Source organism: Halichoeres trimaculatus, unplaced genomic scaffold (assembly GCF_033239565.1).
Source record: "Halichoeres trimaculatus isolate MK-OKI-2021-1 unplaced genomic scaffold, fHalTri1.1 fHalTri1_scaffold_13, whole genome shotgun sequence".
In the NCBI taxonomy this organism is placed as follows: Eukaryota; Metazoa; Chordata; class Actinopteri; order Labriformes; family Labridae; genus Halichoeres; species Halichoeres trimaculatus.
Genome location: NW_027437191.1, coordinates 33,209,811 through 33,228,561, shown reverse-complemented (window position 1 = coordinate 33,228,561; position 18,751 = coordinate 33,209,811). Strand labels below are relative to the sequence as shown.

The 18,751-nt window shown below is 36.0% G+C and overlaps 1 protein-coding gene across 2 annotated transcripts; it reads right to left on the bottom strand.

The window, feature by feature from the left end:
- Positions 1-803: 803 nt before the first annotated feature.
- Positions 804-16,969, bottom strand: cd164 (CD164 molecule, sialomucin). 2 transcript variants are annotated; one of them, XM_074685949.1, is made up of 6 exons: positions 16,634-16,956; positions 14,483-14,554; positions 5,512-5,580; positions 5,069-5,200; positions 3,102-3,179; positions 804-3,014 (listed from the first exon to the last, which is right to left on the bottom strand). In XM_074685949.1, the coding sequence occupies exons 1-6, from the start codon at positions 16,701-16,703 to the stop codon at positions 2,842-2,844; spliced, it is 594 nt and encodes a 197-aa protein (XP_074542050.1). In that variant the 5' UTR covers positions 16,704-16,956; the 3' UTR covers positions 804-2,841. The 2 variants fall into 2 exon arrangements, with proteins under 2 accessions (XP_074542050.1, XP_074542051.1); XM_074685950.1 differs by lacking the exon at positions 5,069-5,200 and having other exon boundaries at positions 16,634-16,969.
- Between the last annotated feature and the right edge of the window lie 1,782 nt (positions 16,970-18,751).

Sequence of the window (18,751 nt, the reverse complement as noted above, 5' to 3'; positions counted from 1 at the left end):
TTTTTTCTAAATCTTTTCTCTCTCTTTAAATTGAGAAAAAAGGCAGAAAAATTCTGAAAAAAAGGAAAAGTAAAAATTCTTAGATTAAGGTCTGAATTCTGAAATTAATCCCAGACTTGAAACAAATTTCAAATTCTCAGATTAATCTCAGAATTCAGACCTCAAGCTCAGAATTTTGCCTTTTTCCTTTATTTATCTCAGGACTTTTCTGCTGTTTTCTCTACTTAACCCCCCCATAATCTGCGCTTAATCTCAGAATCAATAATCTTCAACCATAATTTTAGAATTCTGACTTAAACCTCAGCCTTTAATATCAAAAATCTGATTTAAATATCAAAATTCTGAGATTAAAGTCAAAATTCAAACTTTAATCTCAGAAAAATGACTTTTATCTCAGATTTCTAATTTTTTCTTATTTTTTTTTCTCACAATTCTGAGACTAATCTCATAATTCAGACCTTAATCACATAATTTTGATTTTTTTCTTTTTTTTCTCAAAAATGTTCTGCCTTTTTTTCTCCCCTCAACATCTCCATAATCTACCCTTTATCTCAGAATCATTAATATTCATCATTCATCTCAGAAGTCTGACTTTAATCTCACTTTAATATCAAAATTCTGACATAAATCTCAGAATTCATAGATTTAAATCAAAATTCTGGGATTAAAGTAAAAGTTCAAACTTTAATCTCAGAATTCTAATTTTTTTCTTATTTTTTTTTCTCAGAATTCTGAGATTAATCTCATAATTCAGACTTATCTCAAAATTTTGATTTTTTTTTAAAAATAAATTCTAAGATGGATCTCTGAGATTGATCTCAAAATGTTGACTTGAAAAAAAAATTAGAATTTGGACCGAAATCTTAGAATTTTGACCTTTCTTAATCCTTTTCTTAGAATTCAGAGATTGTTCCGGAATTCCGACCTCATTCTCAGAATTCTGGGAAAAAAAGTCGGAATTTTCAATTTAATTCCAGAATTCTGGATTTTCTCTAGTTTTTAGAATTCTGAGATTAAAGTCTGAATTCTGACTCTTTAAATTGATTAAGTTGATTGAAGTCAGAATTCTGATTTTTCTCTCAGGAAAACAAAAATTAATGAAAAAAAAATTGGATATATTTTTTTTTCAGTGGCCCTAATCGTCTTCCGTACGCAGCTCAAAGAAAGAGACGAAACATTTGTTTAAACCAACAAGCCGCTATGAGCAAAACGTCTTCATAAACACTCCTTCATGTAGCCGTTCCTCAAGTCGAAACCGAAGATGAACAAAAACAGGACGTGGCTATTTACAGGAGAACAGTTAGCAGCGAGCTAATAAGAGACCTGAGCTAAGCAGAAATTAGCTCGAGCGCAGCCGCTAAGTCGTTGCAGTTCGATCACGATTCTCTGGTTAGAAACAGAACGCAACGCTTGTTAAATCAAAACCCACAATGCAACACTTTGACTTCAACGCTTCAACACCCCCTGCTCATCGTTCAAGTCTTTCTAAATCACAACCCAGAGGTGACGTCTTTGGGAGCATCAGCGGGTCAAACCGAGGGAGAAATCATCGATTATTCATTTCTCATGATCAGCAGTTTGAAGACCTTCACATACTGACTGTAATCCTCCACCTTCAGACTGACGGAGGCCTTCGAGTGACTTCATCTCTTCTTCAACAATAAAAGGCTCTTCAGTCCAGCTGGGACTCTACATCTCTCACAAATATCAGCACAGCGATACCGTTTCTGTCCCAGAAACATAAACGACGGACACCACTCGGGCCTCAACCAGGGAAATAAAAAATACAGACTCATCCTCGAGCGTCTTTCTCTTTATACTGATCATTAAAGGCACTTCACTGCTATCACTGCCCACATCCAGAAGGTGCATGCTGTTTCATTTAACCCCTCTTCTCTTTATCGTACAATATTAAAATCTAATTATTCATATTTCTGAGATACTCTACAATCTTTCACTGTTCTGACGACGGGGGCCGGTGAACGTCAGCGACCCGCGTGTTCGAGGATCAGAGTTAATGATCGGGGAGGGAAGAGGACGGGAGGTGGAGTTGTACGATGATTTATTGCGATCAGCCGCTTTTCTTGCAGCTGTTTTCTCAAATAATTTTCACAACTAGCTTCGGGTCAAAGATTTCCTCCAGGAAAAGTGCGTCGCTCCACAGCACCACCCTAAATCAAATCAAAGGGATTGCTTGTTTTGTTTTTCCGTTTTGACATCCGATGATTGGGTGTTGCTTTTACTCCCTCTTAAATCACCCCACCTCTTTTTTTTTTTTTTTACATCATCGATTAACACACACACATGGTATGAACACACAGAGGGAGAGGAAACCTGCCAAAAGCAAAACTGAATCATCGCAGTCGTCGTGTTTAAAAATAGCCACAAACTCAAACAGTGTTTTCAAATCAACAAAAAAAAAAAAAAAAGCTAAAACGCTTCCAGTTTGCAGCTGCGCCGCCCCAGAGCGTCAACAGGAAAGCTGCTTTAAATGCACGGCTAATTATTCATCTCTCCAGTGAGTGTTTGATGGAGTGATCGTCAGGAGAGGGGCTGTAAATAACACGGCTCCCTCACTGAATCGATGACTAACGGCGTGATGGAGGTGGGAGTAGCTGTCAGATGATGTAATCCATACGCTCAAGGCTTGAAACGCCACATCATCTGAGCTCCGCTGTACGAGCTTGTGATTAATCTTTCTACAAACGTTACAGATTGGGACAGATTTGGAAACACTGTTTGAGTCTGACGTGGTGACTGAGGGAGCGCTTCCTCGGAGGGTTCGGTCTAGTTGTTGGTGAAAGGTGGAGGCGATGTGAATCAACGACGCGAGCGGCTGCTTCAGAGGGTGTGGTAGTTGCGGTCCTTGGACTTGCAGAACTTGTAGAGGAAGAAGATGACGGCCTGCAGACCCAGGACCAGGACTATGCCGCCGATGAAGCTGGCGGCGTCGAAGGTGTTCTTGTGAGGCGCAGGAGTGGGCGCGATGGGTGTGGTGACTGTGACTGTTCCATCTGAGAGAAAAGACAAAGGAAATAATCGTTTTAATCGAGTCTATCTGCTTCACAAACTGAAGATTCATCACAGCGTGAACCACGTACTTGACGGAGCTGAAGTTGTAGGGATGGAGGTGTTGCCGCTGTGAGTCGTTGGAGCGACGGTGGTGACGGTTGAGTTGTCTAAAAGGAGACGACAGTTTGTTAGCACAGCACACACACAGTGAACAACTCGTTTTATTCAAAGATGCTGGTGATAACAGACCAATATGTTTGATATCGATATCGATAATCACCAATCAAGGAGGTCGATATCCGATATTTGGGGCCGATATTCATTTATAGTAAAAGTGAAAATACTGGAGTCAAAACTTGCCACCAAATTAAATGATGAGTCAGAGAGAAACATTTCGCCCTCTGCTGGAGAAAAGTGGGAACTTTTTTCCAATCCAGTTAATAAACAAAGACCGAAATGAGGAATTTGAACTAAAAAAAAACAACAACATTTTTTGCCCCTAGTAAATTAAGTTTCCAAAACATATCTCTGCATGTAACCAATCAGAAAAAGAAGAAAACACAGTTTTATATTGATTTCTTAACGGCCGTCAATAAAAAAAAAAGACAGATGCCAATATGCTTCAAACTGCCAAATATCGGCGCCAATAATCGGCCTGGGCAGTTATCAGTCTATATCTGGTGGTTAGTTACATCCCTCAGGTTGCTACTTTTTCAGAAGAATAAAAAACAGGTTTATCTGCTGATAGCATAGCTAATGATATTCTCAGAAAAAGTCTGTAAACCGTAATCATGGCTAGCTTCTCCCACCTCCTACAACATCAACATCCACCAACTTTCCATGCACCTGTGGCTAACCTCAAGTTTTACAGCCCTGGGAAGATAACTACATCTACAAAAAGACTAATCTGGAAGAAAATACTGATTTCAATTCTGTGAGGATGGATTCATTCAACTGACAACGTGCCTACTTGATACACATGCTGGATATATGGGATGACATTAGCAAATAAAGCTAGTTATCAATTTATGTTATCAAATTCAAGTATTATTTAAAAAAAAATCAATTTCTGCATTATTTTGCAAATTTCAAAAAAAAAAATTTTTTTGCAATTTGGTTATTTTAGAAATTTTTGCCATTTAAGTTCCAAAAGTTTTGCAATTTTTCTTTGAATGTCAATGAATTGAATATAAATTTATTTTATTAAATCCAAGTATTCTTTCACAATATTTTCAACTTTTGCAACCTGATAAAATATCATTTTTATATAGTTTTTTTTTAATTTGACAAATTTTTGCAATTTTTTAAAATTTCAAACATTTTCTAAATTTTTGTAATTTTTAAATTTCAAATTTATAAGAAATTGTATTTTTTTCCAATTTTTGAAATTCCATTATCTATTTATTTTTTTTGCAAATTTGGATTTCTCACAATTCTTGCATTTTTTAAGTTCCAAAAGTCTTGCAATTTTTTTTGATATTTTTGCAAATTTATTAAGAATAAAATATTCAGAAATTACAAGTATAATTTTATAAATTCAAAAAACTTCTAGTTTAGATCAGTTTTCACCAGATTTTAACTATGTATAGAAATTTATCCACTTTTGTCTTTAATGTGAAGATAAAGTAGATTTTGTGGCTCCTGAATGACTTTAATCCAGGTGAGCTGAGTAAAAATGGCTCCTGAAAAAGTAAAGGTGGCAGACCCCTGAACTAGATGATGGTTTTTTGGGCTCGGGTGAAAACACCTTTTCTATGCTAATCACCCACCGAGCTATTTCCGTTATGACAACCTAGAGGTATTTAAAGGTAGGGTCTTCCTAAAAAAATGTCAACTTTTACAGGAATAATCCTGCTCTATCGTCTCCTCCGGGCCTCTTTACATGTGTGTCAGTGTCTGTGTCTGCCTCAGCCCCCCTCCTCTGCCTGTCACCGTACAGTGGTAAAGCTTTTAGTTTCTCTGTCTTTCAGAATAAATCAATCACAGGTAAAGTGAGCCTCATGAAGTGATGGACAGAGCAGAGCAGGGCGCAGCAGAGCGTTTCATAGACCGTTACCTGTGGTGACGCTGCTGTTAGAGCCAGGGGTGGTGACAACAGGGGTAGAAGGGGCAGTAACGGGAACAGTAGGGGTAGGAGGAGCAGGACTCCCAGTGGCACTTGGAGACGGGGCTACGGTAGAAACAGGAGCTGGACAGGGAACCAACACCAAGACAGGGTAAAAAGCAAGACACCACCCAAACAACAAGGTCATGAACAACAGAGCTCCCTCTGATGAAGCCGGTTAGTGTGTTTGGACGCAGACGAAGAGGACGAACAAAAGCAAAAACCCCAAACGCTGAAGCTTGATATTTAACCAAAGGCTTAGTTAGAGCTTACTGACACCCAAAGAGAAACTGCAGAGTTTAAACCTTAGCGTGAGGAGAAATAAAGTCCACTTAAAGCTAAAAAGAAAATGTTAACATTCAACACGTTTACGACCACTTTGCAGTTTGACTTACCTGTGCAGGTCGCGTTGATGCAGGTTTCATTTGCAGTCACGAGAGTCATGTTGTGGCAGCTGGGAGACGCTGAAAGACACAAAATGAAAACAGAATAAACGTCAGAGTCACGCTACATGTGGATTAATCAAACTCTGACACATCCAGCGTCAGTGCTGAGTTTGTTTTCTTCACTTTACGACTGAACGCTTCACAAACATTAAATAAAAACAGCCACGACACGCAGAGTCGGTTTATCTTCTCCCCTCCACAGGAAGCCTGGAGCTCCGTTCACACAGATCCACATCCTGCAGGTTGGCTGCTCTTTCCATCCTGCTGCCCCACCACGACACTTGATAACTTAATGACCAACACGTCTGAAACCTGTGGAGTCTGCACTTTTTTTTTTACAGTCAGCAAAGTGCAGGGTGTTATAAGAACATTTAAACAAGGCTCAAATATCCAACTTCAAGCAAATCGCCCTCATTTGATATTTCACTTACAGAGGAAACATCAGCAGATTTCAGTTTACATGTTGTTTTTTAATGACAGATATTTATTGCTTATATTGTGGGATTCTTTTTTTTCCCATTTGAAAAAACAACCACTTGTGGATAACATGTCAATACACTACAGTCTTTAATAAATATTTAGTTTAGCCAACAACACATTTAAGATGTGTTTTTAATTAATTCATGAATTGTTATTCTAGGTTTCATTTTTAATATTATGAGTGTTCTTGTGATTATTGTCATAACTGTACTTTAGGAACTGTTCTTCAATTTATTTAAAAATAATAAAAAATAAATAAATAATTATATATAAAAAACCTGTCTGTAAAGATATACATATATATTTTCATAGGGATACACCTATAGGAAAATGTTGGCAGATACCAATATCTGATATTAATATTGTTGCTATGGCCAATAACTGATATTGACAGGTATCAATATTGGTAAAAAACAAACAAACAAACAAAACAAAAAAAAATCTGTAAAAAAATCAATTTTTATTTTTTTTAAATTGATTTTATTTTGATAACTATTTTTATTATTTTTTTCATTTATTCTTATTTATGTATCTATTATTTTTTCTTTTTCTTTTTTGTTATTATTTTTTTGTTTGTTTCTGTTTATTTTTCTTATTGAGACATATTCATCCCATAAAGACAAATTAAGTTCTTAAATTGCTTTTATTTTATTACTATTTTATCACTTTTTTTTATTATTTTTTCATTTATTCTTATAAATATTTATCTATTATTTTTTCTTTTTTGTTGTTTTTTTTGTTTGTTTCTGTTTGATTTGCTTATCCAGACATATTTATCCCATAAAGACAAATTGTCAAGTTTTTAAATTGCCTTTATTTTATTACTATTTTATTACTATTTTTATTATTTTTTCATTTATTCTTATTTATATGTATATTTATTTTTCTTTGTTATATATATTGTTTTATTATTGTTTGATTTGCTTATTGAGATATATTTATCCCATAAAGACAAATTCTCATTTGAAATAATTCAGACATTTTGTTTAAATTTGATTAAATGTGTTACCAGATGTGTTAACAAAAAACATGGAAAAAAAGAATCTAAGATGCATTATAAAGTGATATAATGACACAGCATTTAAAAAAAGAAACAGAAAAATAGATTGTGTAGCACATAATGACTGTGTTTGTTTCATGGTGCAAGTGTTGATATATTTAAGGTTGAACATGGTGATGAGTGGTTTATGTGTACATAAGGAGGAAACCTTTGCTGTTGTTTGACTGTTGAAGCAGTGCGGTGCTGCCGGAGTTATGTTGTTATGCCTTTTGTAAAAAACAAAAAAAAGAAAAGAAAAGAAAAGAAATCCCTTTTTTTTTCTTCTTCTGTATTTTTTATTTTATTGTTTAATTTTTTTAATATATTTTTTTTAACTGTTATGACGTGATGTTCCAGTATCATGAATAATTTTGTCTTTATGGTTCAGGGTTTTTCTGCCTGCTGACTCACAGTTTGATCGTTTGTGTGTTTTCTGTTATTGTAAACCTCAGATTACTCATTAACCCGGACAGAAAGAGACTTTGACCTTCCGTGACGTCCCGTCCCATCTGTCCCAAATATTTAACAAGAAGTCAGGATACAGATGAAACATTTATTTCATTTATCATTTACCCAAAGGAAAAACAGTTCAAGGACTTAAAGAGTAAACGCCTTGACGTTTAAACCACCAACACACCATTTTCCAATAACTTGTGAAGGATTTTTCGATGGAGGAAATCTGATGTGAGGATCTCATGTGAGAAACCATGAGTCAGGACTGAGAGCGTCTTGTGACTATAGATTCTTTCCACAGCGAGTTACTGCTGCTGTTCACGCTGCACCATTAACACATTGTGTTTCAGGCTTTAGCACAGAGACGCTGCTGCTACCTAAAGTTTTATTGTTCTGATACTGACTGTACAGAAAAGGACTTAATAAAACAAGAAGGTGGCAGTTTGACAGATTGGTTTGTTCATAGATGGACAAACGAGAAACCAAAAAGTGACTGATTAAACTTTCTACCTTGATTCAGTTAATGCATGATTATCTCACTGTCAACTCTGTATCCTGTAAATATTTGTATCATTCTGAAACCCGTAACTGAAATGAACATGCACAGATAAACAATTGTTAAATTGTACTGTCAGTTTGGTATCTTAGTTTTCTCTACATGGTGCTTCTGTTCCGAGTCCTGCTGAATACAACAGCTGTCTGATAGCAAACGCATTATCTATGTGTGTCAATGAGCTATACTTAGTCTGATCTTGGTCTGACTAAGCTGTTTATATGTATGTTAATAGTACGATCTGGGTTTGGCTAAAGTCAAAGTGTAATTTCTTAATTTATTTTTCTCACAGAGGGTATCGATGATTAAAGACACAGACACAAAACAAAATCATGCGTTAACATTTTGTTAGAACTAAATGTGCATGATCTCTTGCAAAAAGGCTTTGATTTTTTTTTTTTATATTTGCATTTTTTTTTTAAATTGTTACAATTTTTTGAATTTCAATTTTTTTACAACATCTTAGATAAAATCGAAATAGTTGAAGATATTTCTATGTTTTTTTTTTAAAAACAAGGCATTTTTTTAACATTTTTAGAATTTTTTAAAAACAAAGCAAATTTTTTTAACCACTTTTTTTTGGAATTTTTTGAAATTTCAAAATTAGGAACTTTTGCAAGATTTTGTACATTGATCTTTCTGGTTTTTTTTTTTCAGAAATTTTCTCGTGAAATTTCAAAATTTTTGCAATTTATTGAAATTTCTTAATATTTATTTAATTTATGACATTAAATGTTTTTTATTGTATTCATTCAATTTTTCTAATCAAATTTTCATTTTTTATGCAATTTTTAAAAATTTAAAATTTAAAATTTTTGCACTTTTCTTTTTTTTTTCCTGAATTTTTTATGAAATTTCAAAATTTATACAAATTTTGCGACGTATTGAAATCCCATAAAATTTTGCAAATCTATGACGTAGCAATTTTTCAATTGTATTTACTTTAGTGATTTTTTTTTAGATATTGGCAAATTTATTTAAATTAAAGAAAAATAAGACATCACCTGTACAAATCAATGAACACAAAAGATCTTCTAGTTCAGATAATTATTCACTTGATTTTCAGTATGTTTCGAATATTAAACACTTTTTTGTGTCTATTGTAAAGATAAAGTAGTTTGTTTGGCTCTTGAATGACTTTAATCCAGGTGAGCTGAGGAGAAATGGCTCTTATGAAAGCAAAGGCTGCAGATCTCTGGCTTAAAAGATAAAGATTTACCACAAAGTTTATTTATCTGCAGATTGGAAATTTGACGATTCTTTTGACCACTTTCAGACAAGGTACGGCCTTAAAAAAACAACATGTCTGATAATATAAGCACCGAACAATGCTTCAACTTGAGGACATAGATTCACCAACAGTATACTGATATTCTGAATAACACGTCTCAGCCCTCTCAGCAATTTCATTTTACAGAACCTGAAACTAATATGTACACTAAATGCAGAAGAGGAAACTTTTCCCACAGGTTTCAGTTGGAGTTCAACATAAGGACAAGAGAAGCCGTTGGAAACCTTCGACCTCATTGTGGTGATAAAAATCACCCTCTTCTGCGTTTCTAGGAGCATACGAAGGTATCATCATCTTTACGTACAGGAACATCATAAAGGAAGCTGCGTACACGCCGTGCCGCGCACCTGGTGCTGTAAACACATCCCTGCTCGTTAAACAATAATCCACAGCCATCGAACCCGGCGACTTCCTCCAGATGGCTGATCATAAATTACAGCAACACCAAGTTTCAGCTGCAGATTGTTGGAAGCTTCTTTTGAGTTTCTACAAATGGGGTCAAAAAAAACTTTCCTGAGATAATACAAGTGATAATAAGAAACAAATGAATCGCCTAATGTTTCAAAACTAAGAGTGAAACTTAATAAAGCTGTAAAGTTGATGACTCATCGCCTCTCCAACTGTCTTTTTGTGGCTTTTCAGATCGAGTCGTTTGGAAAGAGTTGGTTATTTCTCACACTCTTTGTTCAATCTGCAACCTGATCTTTCTAGGTTAGACCACGTGGGAGGGGAGGGGGGTCTTTTCTTTCACTCTCCTGCAGGTCGGGGAGATGTTATCTCACAGGCAGCTGTGAAAGCCAGGCCGGGCTCTCACCCTGATTCAAAAAAGTGACATCATCACCACCACGAGGTGTGGACACTGCTTCCTCTGAGACGACGGTGTGAGAGGACGCCTCGACGGTCGACATCTAACCCTGAGACTACGGACTGCGCGGCTTGTGTGCACACGTGTAAGTTTTTGCTCCTGAACCCAGAGCCTTGTTTACGCTAACTCCCCAAACCAGAGATAAATCTGGTAATGACACAGCGGTAGGCGGCGGCGGCTCGCTGCAGCGGTGTGGTTACGCTCTGCGACCGGCCGGAGCTGACCTTTCTGGTTTTTGCTTTCATATCAGAGAGGTGGTTTATCCTTGAGCTTGTGGGAGGCTTTATGTATCCTGTTTAGTGGGCTGGGGTGGGTCACATGATCCTGAATGAGGACACAATGTGAGAAAATCAAGACCAAACATGTAAACTGATGAACGCCCTTGAAAAAGCTGTAACCATGTAGCGCTACGGCTGCTTAACTTCATCACAGTCAACATCAGATGATTAAGTGGGAAAACAAACAGAGTCAGATCCTTTAAGGCCTCAGCAAACTCTCATTTTCTCCAGGGATGGGCTGATACTAGCTTTATAACTCCAGACAAAAAAAATATACATGCAGTAAGTCCTCCTCGCCAGTAGTTGGCGCTACATTGCTGCAGTTTGACACCACTTTTTACTTTTGTTTATTCATTCTAAGCAAATCCTAAACTCAGAGAGTTGTTTGTGTTTTATTTCATCTGAAAACACTAAAATATCTTAACAGCTGCCTTTTATTGGCGTATTTTAACAAATTATTTTAAAGTCTTTTTTAACCGCACAACACACTGCGACATTTGTGCTTTTTTTATTCATTTGTTTTAACCTTCTTTTTTTGTTTGCGATTTATTTTGTGTTACTGAATCATTATTGTTTATCTGCTTTTAAATTAAAATTTGCTGTTTTTTTCTCTGTAATGTATTTTGAATTGTCTTGCTGAAATGTGCTAAATAAATAAACTTGCCTTGTTGAAAAAAATCTGCGTTGTCATGGAAACGCTGAGGGACTGAAAATGCTGTAGTTAGCATGCCAGGCCTGTAGGTGGCACTATAACTGTCTTGTCCAGAAGCAGTTTTTAGTAGATCATCTGGTGTATTGGTGAAAGCTAAGAGCAGATTAAAACGTTGTTTCTGTGTAAACGAGCGGTCGAAACACAACAATACTTTTGCATTTCATCTTGAAACCTGAAAACAGCCCGTTAATGTCAGAGTGACTGTGCTGTTTTTGTTAAAAATGACCCCTCACTGCTAATTGAAACTTTATGTATCAAAAGTTCTAGGAGTAGGAGAAAAAGTCAAAAACAGCTATATCATGATTTTTTGTTTGACAATATCAAAATCAGGATTCTTTGCCAAAAAATTGTTTGTTGTTTGTAAAATTCTTTATTTTAGTCTTTGTTTATAAACTGGATTGGAAAAAAAGTTCCCACTTTTCTCCAGCAGAGGGCGAAATGTTTCACTCTGACTGAAAACCAATACCAATTTTTATTTTTTTATAACTGACAGCATACTCCTTCAATGCTCCAATCTTATTTCATTGAAAATCATTGAACAATACCTGTGAAACTTTAACAACCAATAAAGTGTCCTGAGTTTTAGGTCTCAGAGCAAAAGGCAACATTGGCTGGCTGTCAGACCTTCCTGGAGGTTTATAAGATCAGTTTCATATGTCATGATGGGCCAATCACCAATACCCTAAAATTAAGGAAATCGGCATCGATCGATCGATCTACTTTCTACCATGGTCTGGTGTTAAAAAAGCAAACTAAAAATCGTAAACATTGAAGAATAGCAATTGACATTGAACTGGCACCCCAAAAATTATGAAAGAATTGCGAGAACAGCGTATCGTCCCAGCCCTAAAAAGTACTAGTGGTATCGACGAGTCGTCGTACTGGTATCAGTCTGAAAAAAAGTGTTATCAAACATCCCTGATTTTCTCTTTGGACTGATCTGTCAGGTATTTCCTCCGGGTTAGAGAAGAGATGTTAGGTGGTTAGCTGTGGTTAGACAATTTAAAATCTTTTATGTCCCCAGGAGAAATTACTTGTTGTAGCTTTACAATATATCATAAGATCGACGGTTTATCGTTTTGATTGTGTGTGACTTTTGGGTCTGTGTTAGGAATGGGTTCTGAATTAGTCAGGCTGGGACGACACGCTTTTCTCCTGATTCGATTCTTTTACGATTTTAAGGGGTGCCAATTTCGTTTAAATTGTGTTTTTTATATTTCAGGTTTTTGCAAGTTTTAGTTTTCTTTTTAAAACCAGACCGAGTGAAAAAGTTGAATAATGATGATGATAGCAGACTATATCAGGAGCCATAATCTCCCAAAATATGCACATCACAAGTAGGGATGGGTACCGAATTAGGTACTTTTTTTGGTACCGACCGATTCTGTCAAAAGTACCGGGTACTAGGTACCCATAAAACCAAAAGGTGCCATGTTTAGGTACCTAAACGCATCTTTGTGACTGTAGGCGATTTTCCATGCTGGACATGAACACAGCATTCCAAGGTTATATATTGAAGAATTAATATGTTAAATTGAAAAAAAAGTGATTTTATTATTTAAAAAATTCATATTTTTTACCATATAAACTCAAAAAGTATCCAAAATTGTTACCGTTAAGTACCGTATCGTTTCAAACGTGAAGGTACCCATCCCTAATCGCATATGAGTCCGTTTTTAAGATTTATTCAGAGAATCTGACATCTCAATTTTTTCCAACTCAGCTTGTAAACAAAGACTAAAATGAAGGATTCAAATTTGGAAGAAATATGATTTTTTTTAAATATCAGGATGTAAAATCATTACACAAAACCTCTAAGTGGTATCAATAAAGTCTTATCTGTTCCTATTCCTGTTAAAATCTCAAGGTAACATACACAATTATCTTTTATTCCCTGAGGAGAAATGACTTGTTGCAGCTTTAAAGTGAATCATCAGATCGGCCGTTCATCGTTTAGTTTGTGTGTGATTTTTGGGTCACTTCCATGTGAGCGCACCGTGTAATTATAAACCAGTTCCTGTAACTCCCAAAGGACTCCTCCCGTCTCCTTTGGCTCTGAAGAGACGCATTCAATTGTCATCTCACCTGTCCTGTTCAACCACTTAATCCATCCCTCAGTGCCTTTATCTTCCTGCTTTACATATGAAACACGACGGCCCGAGGTCAGCAAATCTCACACCAGCCTTTCCTCGAAAGAATCAAAGCTTTTCAGAAGTGAAACTGTCAACTCCTTCCACACAATGAAATTCAGGTACAGCTTCACCTGAGGCACAAACCCTGAGAACAACAAGACGCAGCTTCTGATCGCTCCTCTAACTCGTGCCGTTATCCCCTCCTTCCTTCTGTTCCCCCGTGTGAGGATATTGCGGGCTTCCTGCCACACATTCCCTCGCTTCCTCTCCTGTTCCTCTTATTCACAGGCAGCAGAGAGTAAACACGCTGAATGAACTCAGGCCAGCGTTGGAGGAAGGCCCTCCAGGGCTGTTTGGTCAAAATACTCATGAGAATTGTTTTTTAAAAGCCACAAAGTTAGAGCTATTTCTGCTTTTTCAAAAACACAGGCTGTGACGACTTTTATTCACATTTGAGAAATTCAACTGCTGCGACCGCAGAACACGTAACCTAATTTCAGGAAATCAATGAGGAACACAGTGACTGAAAATCAGTCGTTAGCTCCACAAAGCGATCAGTTGTGCTGCTTTTTTTTTTTGCTATGGCAACTCTTTATGACTTGCAACAAAATTTACCGCCACAGCAAATTTCTCCACATCCCCTTCTGTGCTGCAGAATTTGGAGAGATCTGTCGCGAGTATTTTTCTATTAGCATAATGGAATTAGGAAACTGATGCAGAAATAAAAGCGACGATAAAAGCCAAACATCCACATTTTCAGATATTGCTCGGCAGTAAATTTACCACAGCTGCAGCCAAATGGACTCATGTGTGTGTGTGTGGGGGGGGGGGGGTTATTTACCTCTGATTCAGCCTCGCCACATCAACAGTGTTGGCGAGTACGCCCTGACGTGTTATGATCCAGCTCGGGTGACATTGCAATGACATCATGTAATAGTCAGCACTCGGTGCCATGCATTCCCTCCATATCCAGGAATCATGTGTCCAATCAATCCAGCTGTCTGCACAATTTGAGACAGACAAAGACCAACCTGTGGCCCCTCGCCCCTTCACCTGACACACACACACACACACACACACACACACACACACAAACACGATAAAGACAGATACTCACATTGCTGGCAGACAGCCCACTGGCAGTCGGTTATGGTTTCACATTTATCACATGACAGGCTGGGACATTCATCTGCAAAGAAATCAGAATCAGAGTTAGTCAGAGTCTTGTTAAAAAATGATCCAACTTCTTATTTTTTAACATGAAGTCTCAAAGTATTAACAAAAACAGCATGTTTGTACAGAAGCAAATTGCATTCACTTGGAAAAAAACAAAAACAGGTTTTTCAGAGTAATTTATTCTTCTGTTTGATTATTGTGGTAATTAATTTTGTTTTTTATTTATATTAATATTTATATTAATATAATATTTTTTTATTGGTTTGTTTTCTGTTATAATTATTGTATTGGTTTGTTTTTGTTATATTTATTTCTGTTTTTGTGAGTAATTTTTTGTGGTAATTAATTTTGTTTTTCTGATTAATATTTTTTTATTGGCTTATTTTTTGTTATAATTATTTCTGTTTTTATGAGTAATTTTTTATCTCTGTTTTCAGATTATTTTTTCCTGTTTTTGGGAGTAATTTTTTCATGAAGTATCGAGCTACTTTGAAATCCTGTGAGAACCTCCAACCTGCAGACGACTCCCGTGGATGTGTGGTGGCTCCTGTGTCCCGCACGGATCAGAGATCCTGTTCAGCACATATATGCCTTATCCTTAACTGTCTACCGGTCCGTACCGGGTCAATAAAGGTTAGGTATTAGCCACACACAGGGTATGATACCCTTGTTATGTTTTCTACTTTATCCTTATATTTTATATAAGCCTATGGTTCAATGTAATACTTAAGGAATAGACGAAGATGTGGCATTAAAAAAATGCATTGCTTCTACATTGGAAAGCCGGTAGACAGTTAAGGATAAGGCATATATGTGCCGAACAGGATCTCTGATCCGTGCGGGACACAGGAGCCACCACACATCCACAGGAGTCATCTGCAGGTTGGACGTTCTCGCGGGATTTCAAAGTAGCTCCATACTTCAGGAAAAAAAAATACTCCTAAAAACAGGAGGAAAAAATTAGCATGAAAAACAGAAGGTTGGAAGTTCTCACAGGATTTCTAAGTATCTTGATAATTCAGGAAAAAATTACTCCCAAAAACAGAAAAAAATAATCTGAAAACAGAAAAAAAATGCTCATAAAAACAGAAATCATTTTAACAAAAATCAAACCAATAAAAAAATATATTAAGCAGAAAAACAAAATTAGTTACCACAAAAAAATTCTCATAAAAACAGAAATAATTTTAACAAAAATCAAACCAATAAAAAAATATATTAATCAGAAAAACAAAATTAGTTACCACAAAAAATTCTCATAAAAACAGAAATAATTTTAACAAAAATCAAACCAATAAAAAAATATATTAATCAGAAAAACAAAATTAGTTACCACAAAAAATTCTCATAAAAACAGAAATAATTTTAACAAAAAACAAACCAATAAAAAATATATTAATCAGAAAAAAAAATAGTTACCACAAAAAAATTCTCATAAAAACAGAAATAGTTATAACAAAAATCAAACCAATAGAAAAATATTAATCAGAAAAACAAAATTAATTACCTCAAAAACACAAACCGAAGAATAAATTACTCTAAAAAACCTGAGATTTTTTTTTCTTCAAGTGAATGCAATACGCTTCCGTATGTTTGGCTATATAAGTGTTTTTAATGTGACTTAATGCAGAGGGTAATGTAATGTAAGGATGTTACATAACAGGCTGATCTGGTCTCTGTTGGTACCTGATCGACTGGATCTTAAAACCAGGGTGGCACCAGCCTTGTTCCTCCTTTCTCAGTGCCCTCTCAATGTAAACATCATAAGACAAATACAACACTGCTTCTGTTTAAAAGTCAGCACATCTCACTAGCTAGCTAAAGCTAAAGTTAGCAAAATCCTGACAACTTGAGAGCCTCTGGCCAGCGTGGACATAAAGCTGCCAAGTGGACAAAAAAGGGTAATGTTTGAGCTAAATAAAGATAATAATGAGTGACAGGTGTCAAACTAACGGGAGGGGGGTACAGGAGATAACGCAGGGACTTAAAAAGACGCAGACTCATGGAGATAACATCAGCTAACTGATGTCTTGACCGAGCTAAGGAGGCGCTCGCTAGCCGCTAGCTAAACACTGAGAGGTCGCAAACTTACCTGCGTCCGTCGCGGCTGGAGCCCCGATGAGAGCCACAACCACAGCGAGAAACACCACCTTAAAAAACATGACTGCTGCCAACGTTGTTCCTGCTCTGTTTGCTCCAAATGGGAATCTTCTCAGTCCACGTCGAGAGTACGAATCAGGAGGTTTCACCGCTTCCTCTCGTCTTGCGTTTCTGGTCGCTGCTGCTCCTCGCTAGCTCTCCACTTCCTATTTGACAGGTCATGTGGCACTTTTTTCAGGGAGGGGTGAGAAAGAAACTCATGTGTATGGGCTGTTCGTACGGTAAACACAGGGGGGGAGCTGCTTAATGTGTTACAGGAAGAGTCTCACACACAGCTCCCCTAGAAACACCTGTGAGGAAAGGCACCTGGAGTTTAACTGCGCTAAAAATAACCTGTCACATCCACGGCCTGATTTATGAAATGGAGGGCCTAGGGGCAAACTCCACATTAACCCCCCTGCCTCCACAGCAGGGGGTTTCAAGAATCCTTAACCTCATGAGAAATATCACATCAAGCTTAAAAAAAAAATCAAAATTTTTGTCATTTCTTGAAATTTCCTTTTTTTTTTTTTTTTTTTTTTTTTTTTGCAAATTTTAAACCTTTGCATAATTTTGGATTTATTTTAAAACCTTTGCATTTTTTTTTTATTTTTGCAAATTTTGAAATCTCATTTTTTTCAATCCTTTGCAGATTTTGGATTTTTTTTAAACCTTTGCATTAATTCAATTTTTCTTTTTTTTTTTTAATTTTTACAATTTATTGAGATATTGTTTTTAAACCTTTGCAAAATTTGTTTTTTTTTAACCTTTGCATTTTTTATTTCATTTTTTTCCTTTTTTCCAATTTATTGAGATCTCGTTTTTAACCCTTTGCATTATGTTTGATTTTTTTTTTAATTTTGCATTTTTTTTATTTTTATTTTTTTGTAATTTTTTTTATTTCAGTCTTTTTTAAATAATTTTTTTAATTTTATTTTATACATGTTAAAATTTTTAAAAGTGTATTTTATTTTTTAATTTTGCAAATGTTTGGAGAATAAAAATCTAAGACATCATCTTGCATTTCTGGTCACTGCTGCTCCCTGTTAGCTCACCACACTTTAAATTGAGGTCCTAGGGGCAGACCCCCCCCCCCCACACACACACACACACACACACACACACACACAAACCTTAACCCCATGAGAAAATATCACATCAAGATTCAACACCACAGCCAAAGCCAACAGTACACAGTTACCACATTTTTATTATGTACACAGCTTTCATAACTTTATGACATCCTGTTAAATATTTGTTTCTAGTCGTTCAACATGCCACTTACAGCAATCTGTTTTTATAGACCATAGCAACACACAGCTATCTTAAGGCCAAAGTGGTTTTTCCCAAGTTTTTCTTTTTTGACACGATAACTAGAAACTTCTGCTGTGCATCATGACATGTTTAGTGACAGTTAATCAATATAGGAAAAAAGCACATAAATTAAGGTAATCCCACTGGAAAAGAAATACTTGCCCACTTTTTTTTTTAATTTCTGGAATCTCTTAAAGTGTTGGCATCAAGTATTTGAAAAACAGAGCTGGAATCGTGTTAATTTTCACAAACACTTCGAGACACAGGAAGGCAGCAAGGAGTTACTTTAACGCTCCGTTGACACTATTCACACATAAGTAAGGTATTACAGCCAAGTTATCTCACATAAACCAAACATACCTTAAAACGTGGAGAGAAACACAAACTTTATTACAGTTTACTTTATTTAAACTGTTTTTAAGCATTTACCAAGTTGGTTTATGATCTTTCCAAGCTAGTCTAGAGTATAAAATCACTCTTTCCATGACTTAATTTTACTTTTTATTTAGAGTCTCTGTTTCTTTAACATGACAAACAGACTGTCCAGCACATATAGATGTATATTTTAGAACAGAGTTCTACAACCTTTACTTTCTAAGAAAAAGTTGAAATCCAGTGAAAAATTACCCAAACAGGAAGTTTTGCAATAAAAAAAAGAAAAGGAAGTCAGTTCTGTGTAGATGGACTCATTTAACTGCCAACATGCCAGCTTGATATATACATACACGTATACATAAAAAGGCAAGACATGAGCAAA